We start from the raw sequence: 22,228 nt of genomic DNA, 5'->3' as shown, positions 1-22,228 counted from the left end.
CCCTGCCTGCATTTTTACTGTTCTTGTTGCCTGGAAACTGAGAAACGTCCATGGCGTCCAAAAAGCGTCCCTTTAGGTCAAAAGTGGTTTTAGACCAGCTAGAGAACAGCGATAGTAAATCAGAACCACTTGCAGAATTGAGTGATAATGATTTATGGGGAAATTTGTCATCAGACACTGAAAACGATTTTGCAACTTTGCTCAGCGATGTGCGAACTTGGCGCTATATTTCAAATTTCACTGTTTTTGGTTTGATTATATTATTGAATTAAATTTATTATTATATTATTATTTTTTATGATTATTTATTAAATTATAATTTATGATTTTGGGTTTCAAGTTTTATCATATCCGGAATGTTTACTAGACTCTTGTTCGGACAGATTTCAGTGAGTTATTCCTAAAAATTACAGGCCTACAATAAAAAAACTACATATTTCCATGCAAAATAATGCTTTCAGCACCAAAAATATGAAATAATCATACCGATCATGTGAGTGCATTTTATGTTGTGTGGTATATCCACGAAATAAAAGGTTTTACTGCTCTAGGTGACACTTCCCTTGTTTTTTTTATTTGTCCAAAACAAACTATATCCCTCACTAACATTTGCACAGTATTGCCAACCCTCACAAATGAAAATCATTGACAGGAGACTCAAAATTTGAAAATAGCACCAATTGTACAAATATCAATATTTAAGCTATAAACATATAGCTAGTGCTAAGAACAGTCAAAACCCACCATATTTTTACAATTTCCATGAAGCAGTTTTGTCACTTGTGTCCAGCTGGAGAGATTTCCCTTCAATTTCAGTCCCATAAATAATTAGCCACCACCACAGAGATTGAGGGGATATCCCATGATCGATAGAATAGAGGTCCCCTCAATTTCTGTTCTGAATTTGGTGGAATGGTACACAGGGCAAGTGAAGAGTGAATCTCCCTAGCAGGATCACCGAGACATGATGAAAAACTGACATAGCAGTTACTAAAGAGACAGTAATACCAATGCATTGTTCAAATTACAATGTGTTAAAGAAACTTGAAGCAGTTTTCATTTGAACAGATGTCCCTGCATGAGGGTTTCCCCTCAGCACCTGTTCCAGTGAAAACTGCTGCAAGAAATACATAGAAAACCATTTAGGCCTGGAGTGGCGGTAACTGTAACCAACATTTTCAGAACAGAAGTCACACTGTTTTCACTGGATCAGGTGTCTCCATATGAAGGTTTCCCCTCACCACCTGTGAAAACTGTCAAGACTCAGATATTTAGAAATCCATTTAGGCATGGAATGGCCATAACTGTACAACAATTTCAAAAGTCAAACTGTGTTTTCAAATATATTTTCAAATATAAGTGTGTTATTTTTATAATGCTATTACAGTACAAACCTATCATTCTTTTTGTACAAATCATATGAAGAACCTCATGTTGGGAAGTTGTGACTGTCTGTAATAGTCCTACACCATCACCACCACATCATCATTGTCCTCCTCCTTAGACATGTTATTACCAGCAGCAGCACACACACCCAGTGGTTTACGTTTAGCCTTCAATGCATTTTCAGACTTGTGGGCATACATTGTGTAATCAACATGTTTAAGCATTTCCAAGGTAATTCTCCCTGGGTCACTTTTTGCGGACAGCAGTCCTTCCAACATGGAAGTTGACAGAGAAAAGCGCACATTCTATCTCAGCAGTTGTCGATTTACCGTCAGCACTGTTAGTGTGGTCAAATGCAATCAGTGCATCATTTTTAAGGGGAACTAAGAGGTCTGGCCTGATAAAGTAGCACATAAGACTTTTAAGCAGCTGGTAGTACTTCAAGTACAAGTCAGGTAGTATACAGGTGTTGCTCTGTAAAATTTGACTGAATTAGGAGAAATTTGGCAAAACTGCTTGGGGGAACGGAAAGTAGCACTTAGTGATAGGATCCTGTAGCAAAAGAAGTATTCGTTCCACAGTTGGCAAGTGGTCTGCATCATCACTTGACTTAAAGTAACTTAACAGGGCTTCATATTGACTGAGAATGCGGTTGACACACTCAAGAATAGAGAGCAATGTAGTAGAACAAAGCTGCAAAATCTTCAAACAATCTGCATCAACAAATTCCTGAAATTTGTGATACAATTGTATGTGTTTGCAGCTTTGTTCAAAGTGATTATGTATGTCTCTGCAAAGTTGCTCAGCAGTTTTAGGTATGGCTTTACAGGCATCTGCAGCACAAAAGGCAACTATAGGGCAGGTACAATGAATGTGAAAAATGAAAGGCTGCTCTATTTTAAAGTGAGTTAGTACATCATTTCTTGGACCAACCAAGTGCCATAACATTTTTCAGGGGGATACCATTTTCCACAAAACATTGTTTAATCTGCTCCCAAATTGCATCAACAGTAGCTTCAGTGAGATCAACAAGGCGGTAGAATTGGTTCTGTGTTTTACCAGTATCATCAACATAAATGACCACCGTGGCTAATATTTTGGTCGTCGAGACGTCTATAGTTGCATCAATAAATAATGAAAATTGACAAGTGGAAAGGTTGTGACACAACAGCTGTTTATTGTACAATGATGTTTTTTATTAGCATGGACCCTCTGGTACGCTTACAAGAAAGGGAAGCAAGTCAGCCATGCTATTAGTAAGATCATATAGAAACCATAGTGGCAAATTGTCTTGGCAATGCAATGAGCTATTTTCAACCCACTTAAACAAGTTTTTCTTTTGTGAGCCAACACCACTGAGTCTGTGCTTTATTTAGCAACGTAACAATTCCAGAGGTGGCTTGCCTGGCTGCAGCAATAGTTTTGTGTTTGGAACTTGCGGCATGACTATAGACATCACAAACACCGCTATGTGCTATGCTGAACACTTTTTTGCACCACAGACACTTCAATTTTGTTTGAACTCATAAGCTGATAACCAGTATTTGAACTGTAGATCTGTTGGCTAGAAGGAGCAATGCCTCAGTTTTTTTTTTTTAAGGTAACAGTCTGTGCATTTGCACTTTTACAAATGGAAGGGGCAATGCCTAAGCCACCTGTGAAAAGAGAAATAATTTTACTTTTCTGTTACCAACAGCATTTAACTCTCAGAGCCAACTACTGCCAAACCATCCCTGATTGAGCCCTCTTTAACCCCAGTACACTGAATCAAAGAACCAAACTATAATCAAACCAGCCCAGAACGAGCCGTCTTAAATTTCAGTAACTGACACTGACTGTTTAACCTATACTAGTTGTCTTGTGTGCTGCAGATGCTTGTATGTTTACACAAAAGTCAGGAAAGCTATAGTTATAAAAACTGATCGTTAGGAATTTTATGAAGAATTGGACTAATAAAACATGCTAGCTGCAATTAGACAGAGATGCATCACATGTGAAGATTGTTGTAGACGTGAAGTCTTGGAAGGCGTCTAAAAAAGAAAAGAAAGAAAATCATGTAGTTTTACCTATGTTGCCCATTAAAGTAAGCTGCAAAGTATGTGTGTGCAGTATTGGTGTGAAGGATAAGCACTTACAGTTAGATGAGTTGGTTGTCCTAATTTGGTGATGGTGTCTGTAGAGCCCTACAGCTGCTTTATCAATCCTGTAGAGTTTGTTATGGAAGAAGAAACAAAAACAAGCTTTATATGACCTCAATCCCCACAGACTCTACCCCACCCAAGTTCCCTTCCCCACAGTAACAGTCATATAAACAGACATTCCAAAACAACAGGCTTCCATACCAGAGGACAGAGCTGCAAGAAAAGGGATCCAGTCCAGACGGACTGAAGGCAGTGCCAGTGGCTGTACAATAGTGGGTGAGGTCAGTCCAGGAAAATCTTAACAGCACAAAAAGGGAGGAGAAAAGCAAACATGAGGAATACAGCAGATCATGTCTTTGAGAAAGCTCTCCAATTGCTTACTGGATTGAAGTCAAAGGGAATTCTTCAGGAGTTGCAGCAGGCAGGTGGTAGTTCTTGATGGCAGTGGTGGCATTGTCATATGATTGGCTGGTGTGATTGGGAGTCCACAGTCCAAGGAAATCCAATCTAACAGCACAAAGAAAAAAAACAGAAGGGGGGGTAGTGAAGGAGAAAAGAAAACATGATAGTAACCACTATTATGTTTGGTTTTCTACTTCACTCTCCTGGCCAAGCAAACTGCACTTAGTGCACATAAAATGCCCCAAATTCATCTCAGTGCTGCCAGTAGTAGCAGTACACATTCACAATCACATACTGTACATGTGGCCTGTGCCAGCACTGCAGATGCAGACTTAAGAAGGCACGTGGTGTGGTCTTTTTGCGTTCACAAACGGAACTTAGAGCACACAAAATGCCCAAAATAATCTCAGTAGCAGAGTATTACTAGCATACATACTGAGTCTGTGGCTTGTGCAAGCAGAGTTACGCAGTCAAGCATGCTGAGTGATTGGAGCCAGAGCAGACAGGGTAGTCCAAAATGCCCAAATTTAATATCAGTGGTGCTAGTAGAGTAGTAGTACACATTCACAATCACATACAGTTGTGTTCACAATAATAGCAGTGTGTTGAAAAAAGTGAATAAAGCTCAAAATCCTTCTAATAGCTTTTATTTCCATACACACAAATGCATTGGAAACACTACACATTCTATTCCAAATCAAAACATGAAGAAAAATATATCAAATTTGTGTTGTTCCTCTAAAACAAATTGAAGAAAAGTGAAAATTAGACTGTTCAAAAAATAGCAGTGTTTGTATTCTTCTTTACAAACTCAAACATTCACTATATAAACTGAAAAATGTTTGAAGATTTTGCTGTTTTTTGAATCAATTAATATTTGGTTGTAGTCGCACTGTTTCTGAGAACTGCTGTACATCTGTGTTGCATGGAGTAACCAACGTCTGACACCTGTGAACAGGTATTCCAGCCCAGGATGATTGGACTACATTCCACAGTTCTTCTCTATTTCTTGGTTTTGCCTCAGAAACTGCATTTTTGATGTCACCCCACAAGTTTTGTATTGGATTAAGATCCGGGGATTGGGCTGGCCACTCCATAACGTCAATCTTGTTGGTCTGGAACCAAGATGTTGCACGTTTACTGGTGTGTTGGGGTCGTTGTCTTGTTGGAACACCCATTTCAAGGGCATTTCCTCTTCAGCATAAGGCAGCATGACCTCTTCAAGTATTCTGATGTCATCAAACTGATCCATGATCCCTGGTGTGCGATAAATAGGCCCAACACCGTAGTATGAGAAACATCCCCATATCATGATGCTTGCGCAACCATGCTTCACTGTCTTCACAGTGTACTGTGGCTTGAATTCAGTGTTTGGGGGTCGTCTGACAAACTGTCTCCGGCCACTAGACACAAAAAGAACAATCTTACTTTCATCAGTCCACAAAATGTTGCGCCATTTCTCTTTAGGCCAGTCAATGTGCTCTTTGGCAAATTGTAACCTCTTCAGCACATGTCATTTTTCCAACAGTGGGACTTTGTAGGGACTTCTTGCAGATAGCTTGGCTTCACATAGGCGTCTTGTAATTGTAACAGTACTCACAGGTAACTTTAGACCTTCTTTGATCTTCCTGGAGCTGATTGTTGGCTGATTCCTTGCCATTTTGGCTATTCTTCTATCCATTCGAATGGTAGTTTTTCGCTTTCTTCCACGTCTTTCAGGTTTTGGTTGCCATTTTAAAGCATTTGCGATCATTTTAGCTGAGCAGCCTATCATTTTCTGCACTTCTTTATATGTTTTCCCCTCTCCAATCAACTTTTTAATCAAGGAACGCTGTTCTTCTGAACAATGTCTGAAACGACCCATTTTCCTCAGAATTTCAGAGAGAAATGCACTGTAACCAGCATGTACAACATTTGCTGCCTTCCTTCCTTAAATAAGGGCAATAATTGCCACCTGTTTTTCAAAGAATGAATGACCTCACTAATAGAACTCCACACTGCTATTATTTTGAACATGCCCCTTTCAATTAGTGATTCAATTACACAGAATCAGCAGCATGCATGTCATGACTGTTGGGTCTGTTGGATTTTTATTACTCTACTACACCTGCTAGTAAATTATTTGCCGTGTAGAAATATAATTTCTACCAAAAACAGTGATTGATCAGGTTAGTGATGTCTGACTGCTATTATTTTGGACACAACTGTACATCTATTATTCACAATATCGTGCTGTCATATACAAAGTCTACACCCGTATAAAACAAAAACATATGTGAATGCACATAGAAAAAGGAAGAAATCCTGCAAAAAAACACATGTCCCTAAACAGGGTATAAAGTGACATGGATCACGAAATAACAGGTGATAGACGCTTGGCATGAATTATGCCCAAAACTGTGCAGTGTATAATATATAGGTTATTGTGTGGGAGCGCAGCACCAAATGTCTGTAAGGCCTCCTGCACACACTGGAGCTCAAAGCAGCTGCTTCTACAGGACTTTGAGCTGTTTTGAGCTTTTATTTTTCTCTACCTGTAAATGCCCCTCCATGTTAACCTATGTGTCCATGCACACTATAGGCGTTTTCAGGAGTTTAGTGGCAGGAGAGTTTACAGGCAGAAAATAAAATATCACTTGTGCATTCAGGGAAGGTGTTTTTGAGCATAAAAATGTTCAAAAGTGAAAAACCGCACCATGCAGTAGTACCCCACAACAGAGGCCTACAGCGCAGGCAGACAACTCTCCCCCTCCCAGCCCAGAACCAACCCTAAAGCAGAGGACTGGTGCAGAGATGGGGAAATGCAGTAGATCTCCTGGTAGCTGTTCCAAGGAATATCCAGGCAGCAAGGAGGGGAAGAAGACAGCCCAGACCCCTATATATAAGGCTTTGATTCTGGCGGATGAAGATGTAGGTAGGCCGAATCTGCCATTGCCTATTATTCGGACTCTAACTTGCCCGAGTGACACGATACGTTTAACACGATACGAGTGACACGATACGTTTAACAATAACACTGATATGTGAAGTGATCTAAAATGAAAATATGTAAAAAAAAAAAAAGAAAAATACATTTTATATATATATATATATATATATATATATATATATATATATATATATATATATATATATATATAGTCTGGGGAGTTATTTTACCACCTTTGATATCTTTAATGTGCATGGGAAAAATAGCAATAATGGTTCAGACATATGCAAAATAAGAATTGTCCTGAATCAAAAGCTTATATGTTTCAAAGCAAAATACCACAGTGTTTGAAGGAGCTTCTAGTTCTTTGCTACTGGTCACATGTTCAAAAATAAAACGGCCTTTTGGAATACAGAGTAAACATAATTAATATCAATGAATGGTTTCAAATTGTCATATAAATATAGGTTTGAAATAGATCATTTCTTTATTTTTGGCAGTAAAATGGTGTGGTCCGATTTCTGCCAGTCACAGGCTGTGTCACTCCCCTCCAGCTTAGGTCTTATAACAACAGGGAGGTGAATCCACCATCAAAGATGTGTTGTGTTTAGCTGGTTAATGGGCATGAAGGAGGGGGGAGGTTGTGGGCTGTCATTTACCAGTGCATATATGCCCATACGTGACTCTATAGTCACATGGGCTCAGAGCCAAAACTAGGGGGGGCATATGCCGTATTGAGAGGGAAGTCACCAGCACCTGTAGACAGTGCTGCACTAAAGGGGGGAGGGGGGGTGTCTCCGGCTAACTGACACCCTGCACAGCTGCAGCACCACCAGTAAACCTGCACCTGATGCTTCAGTAAAAGCTGGAGCTCAGTGTGAGAGCAAGTCACCGCTCATATGAGGCAACTTCCTCTCATGTGGAGCTCTGGCAACTGATGGGTGGGGATAGCAGAGCGGGACAAGGGGTGACCAGCAAGGGTAAGTGCTCTAAATTGTAAGTTTCTCCGATGGGGATGGGGGGGTGCCACATGGTGAGGCCGCCCGCATATTTCATGATTCTGTTGCCCCTGCTCCCATTTGTCCAACATTCAAGGAATGAAAACAGGGTCCCCAGTGTGCTCCTCTTCAACCCTGCTGCCAATCTAACAACGAGACTCTGCTTTACAGAACTTGAACTACATGATGTCATAATGTAGACATGGTTCAAGTAACACTGTGTGACCCGACATGCCTCCTGCCAGACACTACACAAGCAAGTCAATGGGAAGCGCCACAAATGCCCTGCAACTACGTGCAATGCACACGGCTGCTGTGCAATTGTCAGCATTAATGGGGATAAAACAGGTGATGACGAGGCGTTGCAACGCTTCCTCACCGCAAGTCAGTAGCCGCTGGAGTGCAATCAGGAAGTGAAGCAGAGATTAGAGGCAAGGGAAATTTAGACACATGTTTAAATCTAACCTAAAGGTGAAAACACGTGAAATATGTTTGCAGCTTCAACTAACATGTAAACTGAACTCTGTACTGAGGGGTCTATGTTTAGTGGGGTGGGAGGGAAGTCAGTGCTGGAAGGGGAGTTTCTACTGAACAGGTAGGTGAGTGGAGATATGCGCTTGGGGGAGGGTAATTTTTGTTGCACTATATAAAGTGGCCTGTGCATTACACACTCTGACCCCTGTATTACAGACACATAGGGTTCTTTCAGACGGGCACTGAGACCGGTCCTCTGCACTGAGCCACATTTATCTGCATCCACCTCAGAGCCCAAAGTAGTGCATGCAGCAGCTGCACAGACACATTCACATGTCAAAATCTGACATGCGGGCAGGAGAGGTGCACAGACCTGAACATGCAGCATCTGCATTCCCACTTCTATGGGCTGCCTGCATACAGCTCCAAAGTGGATGTAGACACAGCATAACATGACTCAGCACAGTGGACCTGTCTCGGTGCAAGTCTGAATGAGTCCTTAGGGAAATATCAAAACTAAATCACAATGTGGAGCAGCAGTGCATGGTAACTAGTCAGCTCATAGCTTTCATTTTGAAAGCTTAACTGAAAAAGCTGAAGATAGAAGCTGATTGGTGCACACATAATTTAGAGCAGTTGTTTTATGGTAACCAGTTTTGGTAAATGTCCCTCACAGTGTTTTACATTTCGTACTGTGACCACTAAAGAACATTACATTCTTCGTTAAGGCAGGCTTTGTGTAGAAAAGCATATGTAATAGAACAGTTTTAGTTTAAAAAAAATGAGAGTGCTGAGGTTTGTACATCTCCGTTACATGTTCACTTATGGCAAAGTTATTAAAGCATAAGTACTGTTGATGCAATCCGACCACACCCAGTTTGGCTGCTTTATTCCTTTGCACATTTTTTGGGGGGGGTGGGGTGGCAAAAAAAGTGACCATCCCCAGTCACATGCCACATGTGCTGGCTACACCAGTGCATGGGCTGCTCAGATGTGATAGGGAGGGAATGCTTAGGGTAGAAAATACACTGAAAGCTGAACATTTGCTGTTGCTTCCAACACTGCTCTCCAAAATCCCCAACTTCAGTGAGGACGTGGATAAGGATCAACCAGGTTTTTTTCAGAATACAGAAAACTAATCCCATAGTGACTGAGTATATCAACAGCATGCAATACGGCATTTATTGCTATGAAATTGGCTATTTTCTGATTTAAGTGGCTCATACTTACTATTTTTAATGATGTGGGTTTAATGACTCTTTAAGAGTGCCCAACTGCTTCATTTATTTAAATCATGCTACAGCTTTTATGAATAAAAGAAGAACTATGAATGAAGGACGGGTGGATGATTGAAAGGCTCTCCATTCATCGATCCAGTTTAATTCTCAGAAGCTGTAGCAACAGTGTCTATGAATGGGATCGCGGTGGTGAAAGGGCGGGCATAATCAGGCGCTCTTAATGAGAGCATTTAACAGCTTCCACAGTTCTGCTAACCCCTGCCACACCAGAAGATTATGGCGGGGGAGAGGGGATATAGACAGAGGATGATTTCACCTAACAGAAGAGGCATCAACACAAGGGACATTGCCTCCTAACTGCAGCTTATGTCTCTTGTGCTGCTTTTTGTGTTTTCATTTTTGCTGCACTTAGGTCTCAAGAGGTGTGTACACGGAAACAAACTATTTCAGTCATGTCTCATACTGGTTTCCATTTCTGGATTTAACTGGTGAGATTTCTTTCAATTGTTCTTGGCCCTGTTAACCACCTACCATAAGGTGTGCTCTGCTACTGATATATTCTTCAAAATATAAAATAAATGAAAACTCCAGCAAGGAGAGTGAGAGCGACCCATCTGGGCTGTTGTTAGTGTGCAGACCCAAAGCCTAAACAGAATCCACCATCAAGCACTTGATCACAAATGTTCAGAACTTTACCCCTACCCTAAGCCCTGAAAATATTAGCTTTGGGTGAAATTACCATTTTATGGCTCATGTGCTGCATTATTCATTTTGGGGCAGTAAAGTTAAACCTACTTGCTTGAATTGCTGCCCTGAATTTAGTATGAGCCACTTAAATCCGAAAATAGCCAATTTCATAACATTCTAATGATATTGGTATTTGTTCACTTTAATTTTCAATACTTACAGTGAAGGAAATAAGTATTTGATCCCCTGCTGATTTTGAATGTTTGCCCACTCACAAAGAAATTATCAGTCTAAAAATCGAATGGTAGGTGTATTGTAACACTGAGAGACAGAATAGCAACACAAAATTCAAAATTAATGCATGTCTAACAAATTATGCACTGATTTGCATGTGGGGAATCAGCAAAGCTGGGAGTACTACTGAGCAGGTGATCTGCTGAACATGGATACTAATGAGCTGGGGATCTTCTGAGTGGGGGTACTACTGAGCTGGGGTTCTACAGGGCCCCTTTAAAACAAATAAAAAATGAATACACACATGGCATTTGCCAAGCTTCATTAAAGCTTCAAAAAAGCATCACTGAAGCATTCTCTAAGCATCATCGAAGCATCACTGAAGCATCAAGAACACAGAAAAAAAGTATGTTGAAGCGGTAGGGGCTTTAATGTGTGTTGAAGTTTAATCAAGTGTAAATGAGCCCTTAAAGTGTTACAAAACCCAGGACCTTACATTCACTTTATCTGGTCTCCAACAGTACACACACAGAACATGGAAATGCAATTATTTTAGTAAATATAAACTGCTACAGTGCCTTGAAAAAGTATTCATACCCTTTAAAATTTTATGCTTTTGGTTGTAACATGACAAAATGTGTAAATGTATTTTATTGGGATTTTATGTGATAGACCAACACAAAATGGCACATAATTATGAAGTAGAAGGAAAAGGATAAATGGTTTTCCAAATCTGTTACAAATAGATATCTGAAAAAAGTGGTGTGCATCTGTATTCAGTCCCTGATCAATACTTTGTAGAAGCACCTTTCTCTGTAATTACAGCTGCAAGTCTTTTTGAGTATGTCTCTACCAGCTTTCCACCATCTTGCAAAATAGTTCTGTCAGATTGGATGGAGAGCGTCGGTGAACAACAATTTTCAAGTCTTGCCAATTGAATTTAGGTCTGGACTTTGAAAGGGCCATTCTAAAACATGAATATGCTTTGATCTAAACTATTCCATTGTAGCTCTGGCTGTATGTTTAGGGTCATTGTCCTGCTGGAAGGAGAACCTCTGCCCCCGTCTCAAGTCTTTTGCAGACTCTTAACAGGTTTCCTTCTAAGATTGCCCTGTATTTGGCTCCATCCATCTTCCAATCAACTCTGACCAGCTTCCCTGTCCTTGCTGAAGAAAAGCATCCCCACAAGATGATGCTGCCACCACCATGTTTCACGGTGGAGATGGTATGTTCAGGATGATGTGGAGTGTTCATTTTCCGCCACATATAACATTTTGCTTTTAGGCTAAAGTTCAATTTTGGTCTCAAATGACCAGAGCACCTTCTTCCACATATTTGCTGTGTCCCCCACATGCCTTCTCACAAACTGCAAACGGGACTTCTTATAGCTTTCTTTCAACAATGGATTTCTTCTTGTCACTCTTCTATAGATTTTAAGGTCAGATTTGTGGAGTGCACGACTAGTAGTTGTCCTGTGGACAGATTCTCCCACCTAAGCTGTGGACCTCTGCAGCTCCTCCAGAGTTACCATGGGCCTCTTGGCTGTTTCCCTGACTAATGTGCTCCTTAGCCAGCCTGTTAGTTTAGGTGGATGGCCATGTCTTTGAAGTTGTGCCATACTCTTTCCATTTTCAGATGGTGGATTGAACAGTGCTCCATGAGATGTTCAGAGCTTGGGATATTTTTTTATAACCTAACCCTGCTTTAAACTTCTTCACAACTTTACCCCTGACCTGTCTGGTGTGTTTCTTGGCTTTCATGATGCTGTTTGTTCACTAATGTTCTCTAACAAACCTCTGAGGACTTCACAGAACAGCTGTATTTATACTGAGATTAAATTACACACAGGTGGACTCTATTTACTAATTAGGCGACTTCTGAAGGCAATTGGTTCCACTAGATCTTAGTTAGGGGTATCAGAGTAAAGGGGGCTGAATACAAATGCACACCACACTTTCCAGATATTTATTTGTAAACAATTTTAAAAACATTTTATCATTTTCCTTCCACTTCACAATTATGTGCCACTTGTGTTTATCACATAAAATCCTAGTAAAAATACATTTACGTTTTTGGTTGTAACATGACAAAATGTGGAAAATTTCAAGGGGTATGAATACTTTTTCAAGGCACTGTAAATACCTCTTCTCATCAGCAGTTAGATCAGTTTTGTGACCTGTCAGTGTCCAGCAGAACAGTGGTTAAAGCTTGTAGGAGGAGTTTTCTTTCTGCTCTAGGGGGATGCAAAACCCCTAACCTCTGTCTGGACAGTGCTGATTGGCCCTGTGCTGATCAATGCACTCTCCCAAGAAAAAAAAAACAACCTCTCTAGCAGCACACACTAAACGGAGCATGTGCAGAATGGCTACGGGTTCAGTCTGTCTTATCAGGAGATAAGAAGTGGACATTAGAAGAAGAGGATGGGTAGAAAAAAACAGGATCAAACGACCTTTTTACACAATGCAGAGGATATACAAGCATGCTTTACTGCATATACAAACTGATTTTACTGTTGAATGTTTAATGTTACTAAACCCACATTTTACTTAGTTTACTTCTGGAGTGTTGGAACTCTCTGTGTAAGTGGCCTAGCTTTCCAATCTGCAGTACCCCCAAGTCACATTCCTGTTAGCTTCAAGAGTGCAATATGAGCGAACTCTGAGGCTAAGCTGGGACCCAGCAGCAGCTGCAAGGACTGTGCACCAGATGTTAATACTGCTGGAAACAAAACTACAAAAGCTCTGCTCATCAGTATTGTACATTCTGCTGCTGATTCCTCTTCCACTTGGGAGAGATAATTAATTTGGGTCTGGTGACAGGGTTTTTAAGTCATGTTCAAGGTGTGTGTTCCCCTAAACCAAATGACACTTCTTAATAATTGTAATCATTTTCATGTGGATGCTATTGCAGCTACCTGTGTTTAACAAAACATTCAAACGTATTACAGGATTTTAATTGTCTTGACTGATTCTCCCCTTCTGCACACCACCCCTTACACTCACCACTATCTATTAAGCACCCACTTCCCTGCTCTCACCACCTCTCCTGCATGTCCCCACGTCCACTCGCCAATGCACAGATCCACACCTCTTCACTCACTGCCACTGTAGCAATTTGCCACCACTACAATGGCACACTTCCATATTTAGCCCATTTAAGGAACAAACACACTTTTGTTAGTCCTCTTGCAAAAGAAAATATTCAAAGCCCTAGGGCCAGTCAAGACTTCCTTTAATTTACTTGCTTTAGGATTAGCAGTTAAAGCAATGGTTGGCAAGGGAAAAATGCTAATTAATGTACCCCCTGCAAAGAAGATAATACTCACCCCTGCTTGTGCTGCTGATCCCCGCAGCATTGAAGAGAAACCTCAGCTTGAAGAATCCTCAAAATATGACATTTCTGGGATTATCTGATTCTTGGTCTCCCACCACACACTGTGATTCCTCTTTCTATCTCATACATCACTTTTATGTCCTGTAGTAATGTAATGGCTACTGGGAGGAGCCAGAGTGGAGGAGTAGACCAGGATTCCAACACTTGGATTCTGAAGATTCTTTGATTCCTGGTCCTCCCCAACCCTATTGTCACAACATGACATAGGAGTAATGTTTGGGGCTGGAAGGAGGAAGGACAGAAAACATCAGGAGACCAAGAATCCAACATTCGCTAAGTGTTGGATTCTTTGAGTGGCAGATTATCTGCACTACAGTGGTCACCAGCTTTACAGCCAGCGGCAAAGGTGTTAAATGATCTTATTTAGCATTTACATTTTAGTTACAAAGTAGTTTTTTTTTAACTTTATTTACAGTATTCAGTTATGGATGAAACAAAGTACATTAAATACTTTATACCATCTTGCTAAGTGCTCTGCGATGCCAGCTGTCATACAGAGCACACCTCATCTCAAATCAAGCCCACCTGACACTGCAAGTAGCAGGGGGTTTGTTAGCGAGGGACTGTCTCTGGCTGCAAACATCTGCCTGAGGCAAGCATTAGCACAAGGAATGCAGAGATAAGTAAGACATACTGCAGTGGGGGGAGAGAGTGGGTGCCAGGGACAGGCACCCTTTCTTAGATTGCACCTATATCATTACAGGGCACCAAGGGAGATGGGATAAAGTAGTTGTCTTACTGAAAACTGGATAAAATATACTGTTTGCTATTTTGAGCACATCTGATCTTTTTTGGACAAATCGTATTTCTAAATCAGTGGTCTTTCATCCAAACTACTATGAATCATAAAATTTACAAATGATGTTTGCCTGGATTGAGATTCGTCATAGATCAGATAAATTTGTGCACACATTGGGGTAGATTTACTAAAATTGGAGCACTCAGAATCTGGTGCAGCTCTGCATGGTAGCCAGTAAGCTTCTAACTTCAGCTTGTTCAATTAAGTTTTGACAAAATCTGGAAGCTGATTGGTTTCTATGCAGAGCTGCACCAGATTTTCACTCTCCAGCTTTAATAAATCTCTGCCATTATCTTTTGAATTCCCAAAAAGGATCAGATCTGACAAGTCAATTTAAACTGTGGATTGATTTGCTCTCTTGATTTTTTTTTTTTAACACAAATGTTATATTTTCACAGAGAATTTGGAGATTTGCCTATTATTTTCATACAGTGCCTTGAAAAAGTATTCATGCCCCTTGAAACTTTCCACATTTTGTCATGTTCCAACCAAAATTGTAAATGTATTTTATTGGGATTTTATGTGATAGACCAACACAAAGTGGCACATAATTGTGAAGTGGAAGGAAAATGATAATTGGTTTTCAAAATCTTTTATAAATAAATATCTGAAAGTGTGGCATGCATTTATATTCAGCCCCCTTTACTCTGATACCCCTAACTAAAAACTAGTGGGACCAATTGCCTTCATAAGTCACCTAATTGTCAAATAGAATCCATCTGTATTTTAACCCCTTCATGCTGGTGCCTCCTGGGGTTTCTGAGGCGTGGCAGGGTTTAGGGTCATATGACCACCATGATTGGCTGTCACGGCAGTCACATGATCGGAAAGGTTCCAATTGCAAGGAAAGATCGGGACCTTTCCGTGGGACACTGACACGTGCTGGGAGCACGCAGGGCGCACGCTCTCAGCACATTTGTTTACAAATGGTACGCAAATATGCGGTCACTCGGCGTCAAGGCCCAGCCATGGAGAGGCCGCATATTTGTGTACCGTCAGCGTGAAGAGGTTAATCTCAGTATAAATACAGCTGTTCTGTGAAGCCCGCAGAGGTTTGTTAGGAAACATTAGTAAACAAACCGCATCATGAAGGCCAAGGAACATACCGGACAGGTCAGTGATAAAGTGGTGGAGAAGTTTAAAGCATGGTTAGGTTATAAAAAAAATATCTCGAGCTTTGAACATCTCACAAAGCACTGTTCAATCCATCTTCTGAAAATGGATAGAGTATGGAACACCTGCAAAAGAACCAAGACATGGCCGTCCACCTAACTGACAGGCGGGCAAGGACATCATTAATCAGAGAAGCAGCCAAGAGGCCCATGATAACTCTGGAGGAGCTGCAGAGATCCACAGCTCAGGTGAGAGAATCTGTCCACAGGGCAATTATTAGTCGTGCACTCCACAAATTTGGCCTTTATGGAAGAGTGGCAAGTCATTGTTGAAAGAAAGCCATAAGAAGTCTCATTTGCAGTTTGTGAGAAGCCATGTGGGGGACACAGCAAACGTGGAAGAAGGTGCTCTGGTTAGATTAGACCAAAATTTAACTTTTTGACCTAAAAGCAAAACACTATGTGTGGTGGAAAACTAACACTACACATCACCCTGAACACACCATCCCCACCATGAAACATGATGGTGGCAGCATCATGTTGTGGGGATGCTTTTCTTCAGCAGGGACAGGGAAGCTGGTCAGAGTTGATGGGAAGATGGATGGAGCCAAATACAGGGCAATCTTAAAAGAAAACCTCTTAGAGTCTGCCAAAGACTTGAGACAGGGGTGGAGGTTCACCTTCCAGCAGGACAACGACCCTAAACATACAGCCAGAGCTATAATGGAATGGTTTAGATCAAAGCATATTAATGTGTTAGAATGACCCAGTCAAAGGCCAGACCTAAATCCAATTGAGATTCTGTGGCAAGACTTGAAAATTACTGTTCACAAACGCTCTTTATCCAATCTGACAGATCTTGAGCTATTTTGCAAAGAAGAATGGACAAAAATGTCCCTCTCTAGATGTGCAAAGCTGGTAGAAACATCCTCAAAAAGACTTGCAGCTGTAAATGCAGCGAAAGGTGGTTCTACAAAGCATTGACTCAGGAGGGCTGAATACAAATGCATGCACACTTTTCAGATATTTGTTTGTAAAAAATTTGGAAACCATTTATCATTTTCCTTCTATTTCACAATTATGTGCCGCTTTGTGTTGGTCTATCACATCAAACCCCAATAAAATACATTTACGTTTTTGGTTGTAACATGACAAAATGTGGAAAATTTCAAGGGGTATAAATATTTTTTCAAGGCACTGTATTTTTACAACTGAATTTAATTAGAAATGTGTGAATATTGTGTGAAAACATTTATAGACTTAAACTAAATAAACATTTAGAAAAATGTTCCTTATAAATTCTAGGCTCGTGGTGGAAGGAGGAGGAATGATACATCATTTGATGAGCATGACAAACCTTACGTATGCGACAGTAAGTAGTGCCCCCTTCTTGCATTTTCTTTTTGTGTTATAAGTTTGTTCCTAAGTGCTCAGCTCGTTACCCATCAGTAAGTGTCACAGCTGTGTCATTTTTGATTTTGTTTTTGCTTTAGCTATTCTGCTTTATTTGGTTGTCTGCTAGCTTCTGCTTGCCTTTATACTTAAGGTTGCCTAGATATGCAAACCTTAGTGCATATATAATAGAATGCATATATTCATTATAACAATATCTGAATTGCAAGTCACTTTCAACATTTTTATGACCTTTCAAAGGATCATTACTACAAAACACTGTTTTGAAAATCAACAAACAATATTGTTTTACAAAATCATTGTAGACACTATGATTTATACTAGTTAAAGAGAAGTACATTGGTTGCCACAGCTGACTTCTGCAAAAGAATACCCACTTTGTTGTCAAACTGATTGACTTTATGACTAACTTGCATGAATCAAGAATGCAGATCAGGAGTGCTAACGTCACTTTGACCCAAACAGCTGCATACTTGTTCTGGGTCAGCAACTCAGAGGTCTATTTATAAAGTTTACACACAAGATTCACACACCTTTCGCCCAGGATTCATTTATTTTTGAATCTTGAATTGAATCTTATTAGAGAAATGTGTCTTGTGTGTAAACATTTGTAAATGGACCCCAAAGTGTTAGACAGATGTATACAACTAGGAGAAAAGCAGCCTCTGCATTTCTCAAACTAAAGGTTTACTTTAACTCTGCCATGCAAAATGCTGCTTGCTATTTGATTCCCTTTAGCATGTGGGCAGTTTATGCCATGATAGTGAAAAGGCAGATTCAAGGTACTGATCAATAACGGGGTTATTTTCCTTTAGTGCTGCACCTTATTCTTAGTCCACATGGCTGCAAGAGAGAGAAGGTTGAACCAATGAGACATATTTTATTTTTACCTATTTATGGGATCCATTTTTACCTAGTAACAAGGTGTTTGCTGGAAGTATGTGTTTTTTTCTGCTCATACCCAATTCTACATACAACAACCAACATGGTTCATTTTATATGTTGTGATGTTTGGGAGGTTGTTAGCTCAAGTGTAGTGCTCACCCAGTGAATGCAGTGCATACAAGATATAATGTTTTAGGGCCTGTTGGCCCACTTTTAACTAAATGAAAAGAAAATGTCCAACACATTGGTAACCCTTGCAGGGGTATAACTGAAAAAAATGAAAATAAACAACCACAGCTTCCTAGCTTAGTTCCACAGCATCGCTTCTCAGGTCTCAGACTTAGACTTCATGTACACGAGCCACTCCTATACCTGAGTTCAGGAGCTTTTGACATTTTTTTTTTTCGAAGCTCCTAAACTCAACTCCATAAAAGTCTATGTGTCCATGCACACATAGGCTTTTAGCAGCGTTTAGGAGCTGCCACGTTTAGGTGAGTTTAAACCTCCCTCCCCTGAATGTGGAAGAATCACGTTCAGGATAGGAACATTTTGACCGTGGACCATGGGAAAACGCAAAACCACAGCAAAATCATGGTACCGCTTTTGCAGCTATTTGTGGTTTCCAGCGGCCGGCGGTTAGGTTAGGCTCCTGTACATGGAGCCTTAGACCTCTATTTTGGTCCCACTGACAAACTCACTCTCACCATTGAGCTCTTGTGCAACCTCTGCACCTGAAACAGCTATCGCTCATAGCTTCCTGCTGCTCTGGCCCTCAGGCTTAGGGCCTCTATCTGTTCCGTCACAGACCGCACATGTACAATTTTGACTGCCCCTTGCAACCACACAGCATCCTTGGGAAGGTGGAGCACAGCCTGCTAGTCTTTAGCAAGACCCAGACACAGGATTGGAGGCTTCTTCCCACCCAAATCTCGACAGCTTCTGAGCTCCAGACCCTGATCTGGGACTTTCAAAACCCAGAGAAAACGAAAAGACCCTGATTTGGGACTTTCAAAACCCAGAGAAAACGAAAAGCTTAATTTAATCCGCTCCAAACAGAATTTGTGTGGTTCCCCTCAATCTCCATCCTTGAGGATCCTGTGTACCCTTTAGCTCTTTTCCCACAAAGGCACAGCCCAACACTTTCATGATAGATATATATATATATATACATATATATATATATATATTCTTTCTACTCATCAGAATTTGTGGGTGCATCCTCACAGTCTCAAAATGAGCAGTGGTGAAAACTATTAAAAAAAGTTTATTTCTCGATAAGATTTGCCAGTTTTAGATTTGCACAGTGAATTAATAGGCTAGGTTCACACTAACCTGCACAGTAAAGTGCAGCATTTTACCATGCAGGTTAGTGCAGTATTGGCTTTAGCAGGGAGAGATGCAATTTTCAACTTTAAATGTCACACACTTATTGTCACTGCACAGCAGCATGATGGTGAAAATTGCTTTTTTTCGCACTGTAATGCATATCACACCAGCCTTGTGGTGTGAACAGGGCACACACCCTGTAAGGATGTTATTTCACTGCATACCTTGCTGTCATCTGCAAACACTGAAATGGCACTTTTAATTCCAAACTCTACATAATTTATAAATACTGTAGGTTAAAAAGTAAGGGTCCCCACAGTGAACCTTGGGGTACACCACTAATAACCTTAGACCATTCAAAGTATGAATCATTAATTACTACTCTCTGAATACGGTCTTTTAGCCAGTTTTACAATTATAAACGGTCAGTTTATCCATTTACAAACTGAATTTTCTAAGTCTGTAGGCTTTAACTTGCACACTAGCTGTGTGTGGGGAACTGTAACAAATGCTAAGAAATAAATATAAGTGAGCACTTCTAAGAAAAAACTGCTAGCACCAAAAGGTGACACCAACCTTGTGCTAAACAAAAGTATATAAATAAGTATAAAACACCTTATATATGAAGAAATTATCTATACATGATATAGAAATATTATATGTGGAAATAAATATAATTATTCCCAATTAATAAAGTCAATACCCAAATGAAACATCCATCTGTACATTACATATAATCCAATAGTGATAACAAATGGAAAAGTCCAGTCAATAAAGTGTATGTCCAAATTCAAATAGTGTCCCAAATGGTGCAAGGAAAGAAAGGGCCACAAAACTTCTTCTCCCCGTCACCGACAATGTGCACTCCTCCACTCATATGTGCTCACCTGAGGGCTAGAATTTAAACATATGCATCATAGGCAGCGTAGCAACTCCAGCGTTCCAGTCCCTGATTACCTGTTCAGATGTCCTAGATGGAAAAGGAGCTCACACGACAGAGCCCAGATAAGAGTATATAGTGTAGTATATTTTATTAAAACCTTTGTTGTACAAAGCTAAAAACAGCCACGTGGATATATCAAACAATCTGTCCGGACTTACAAAGATGGCCGTCGTTCCGAGCTCGAGAACCAGCAGCGTGACGTCAACACGTAAGGCCCTCACAATGCATTTCGTGCACATGCACATCTTCATGGAATATGCCTACTGCCGACATCAATCATAATCACCCTTACATAGCCTTCTACAGCGCTGCACTAGTTTTCCTTTTGAACTGTAATGAACGCTTGCAAAATCCAAGCATACTATATTATCCACACCCACTCCTTGAAGTTTTTGCTTACCTCCTCATAAAAAGAAACCAGATTTGTTTGACAATGTCAGTCTTTCATAAATCCATACTGACTTATAATTGGCATAGTATTTTCATTTATTTTTTTAACCACTTGCCCTCCAGAGGATTTACCCACCTTCATGACCAGGCCATTTTTTGCTATATGGCACTGCACTATTTCAACTGGCAATTGCACAGTCATGTAATGCAGTACCCAAATTAAATTTGTGTCCTTTTTTCACACAAATAGAGCTTTCTTTTGGTGGTATTTGATCACCTCTGGGTTTTTAATTTTTTTGCGCTGTACAAAGACCAAAAATGTAAAAAAAAAAAACCTGATATTTTCTCATTTCTGTTACAAAAAATATCCTATAAACTCGATTTTCGTAATAAATTTAGGCCAAAACGTATTTTGCTATATGTCTTTGGTAAAAAAAATCCCAATAAGTGTATATTGGTTTGTGTGAAAGTTATAACATCTACAAACTATGATATAGATAATGGAATTTACGTCATTTTATGCTATACAGCGCTGCGCTAGTTTAACTGAAAATTGTGCGGTCATGTAATACTGTACATAAATTAAATTGATGTCCTTTTTTCACACAAATAGAGCTTTCTTTTGGTGGTATTTGATGTCCTCTGGGTTTTTTATTTTTTGCGCTATAAACAAAAAAAGACCAAAAATTTTGAAAATAAACCCAATATTTTCTCATTTCTGTCATAAAAAATATCCAATACACTCAAATTTTAAAATAAATTTAGGCCAAAATGTATTTTGCTACATGTCTTTGGTAAAGAAAAATCCCAATAACTGTATATTATTTGGTTTATGTGAAAGTTATAGCATCCACAAACTATGGTATAGATAATGGAATTTACACAGCTTTTACTTTCTGACTGCCTATCATATTTCTTGAGGTGCTAAAATGCCAGGGCAGTACAAACAACCCCAAATGACCCCTTTTCGGAAAGTAGACACCCTAAGCTATCTGCTGTAAGGCATTTTGAGTCCATGGATGATTTGTTTTTCCACACGTTTTTGGAAAATGACAACAATGTTTTGTTTTGTTTTTTTTACACAAAGTTGTCATTTAAATGGTATATTGCTCACACATGCCATGGGGTTATTTGGAATTACACCCCAACATACATTCTCCTACTTCTCCTAAAGATGGGGATACCACACGTGTGAGACTTTTTGAGAGCCTAGCCACATACAGGAGCCCGAAATCCAATGACCCCTTTGAAAGCCTGATGGTGCATAAATTCCTTGTTTCACTTCTTCACTACCTATCATAGTTTCAGAGGCTCTGAAATTCCAGGATAACACAATCGACCCCTTTTTGGAAAGTAGACAACCCATATTTTGCTGAGAGGCATGTTGAGTCAATGGAATACTTTATTTTTTATCAAAAGTTTTTAGAAAATGACAAACAAATGTATTTATTTATTTACACAAAGTTGTCACTTAAATG

The 22,228-nt window shown here is 40.0% G+C and overlaps 1 protein-coding gene across 8 annotated transcripts in view; it reads left to right on the top strand.

The window, feature by feature from the left end:
• Positions 1-22,228, top strand: part of DPF3 (double PHD fingers 3) — a 455,271-nt gene that overhangs the window by 311,799 nt on the left and 121,244 nt on the right. For all 8 annotated transcript variants that reach the window (XR_016314150.1, XR_016314149.1, XM_089686861.1 and 5 more), the window contains one exon: positions 17,099-17,165. Coding sequence is in view for 6 of the 8 variants with exons in the window: in XM_089686861.1 (XP_089542987.1) it covers positions 17,099-17,165 (67 nt within the window). In the remaining 2 variants the exon portion in view is untranslated. The remainder of the gene's footprint in view (positions 1-17,098; positions 17,166-22,228) is intronic.

Source organism: Staurois parvus, unplaced genomic scaffold, assembly GCF_062004578.1.
Source record: "Staurois parvus isolate SC_StPar_1 unplaced genomic scaffold, SC_StPar_1.0 ptg000414l, whole genome shotgun sequence".
Lineage (NCBI taxonomy): Eukaryota > Metazoa > Chordata > Amphibia > Anura > Ranidae > Staurois > Staurois parvus.
This window is presented reverse-complemented; position numbering and strand designations above follow the sequence as displayed.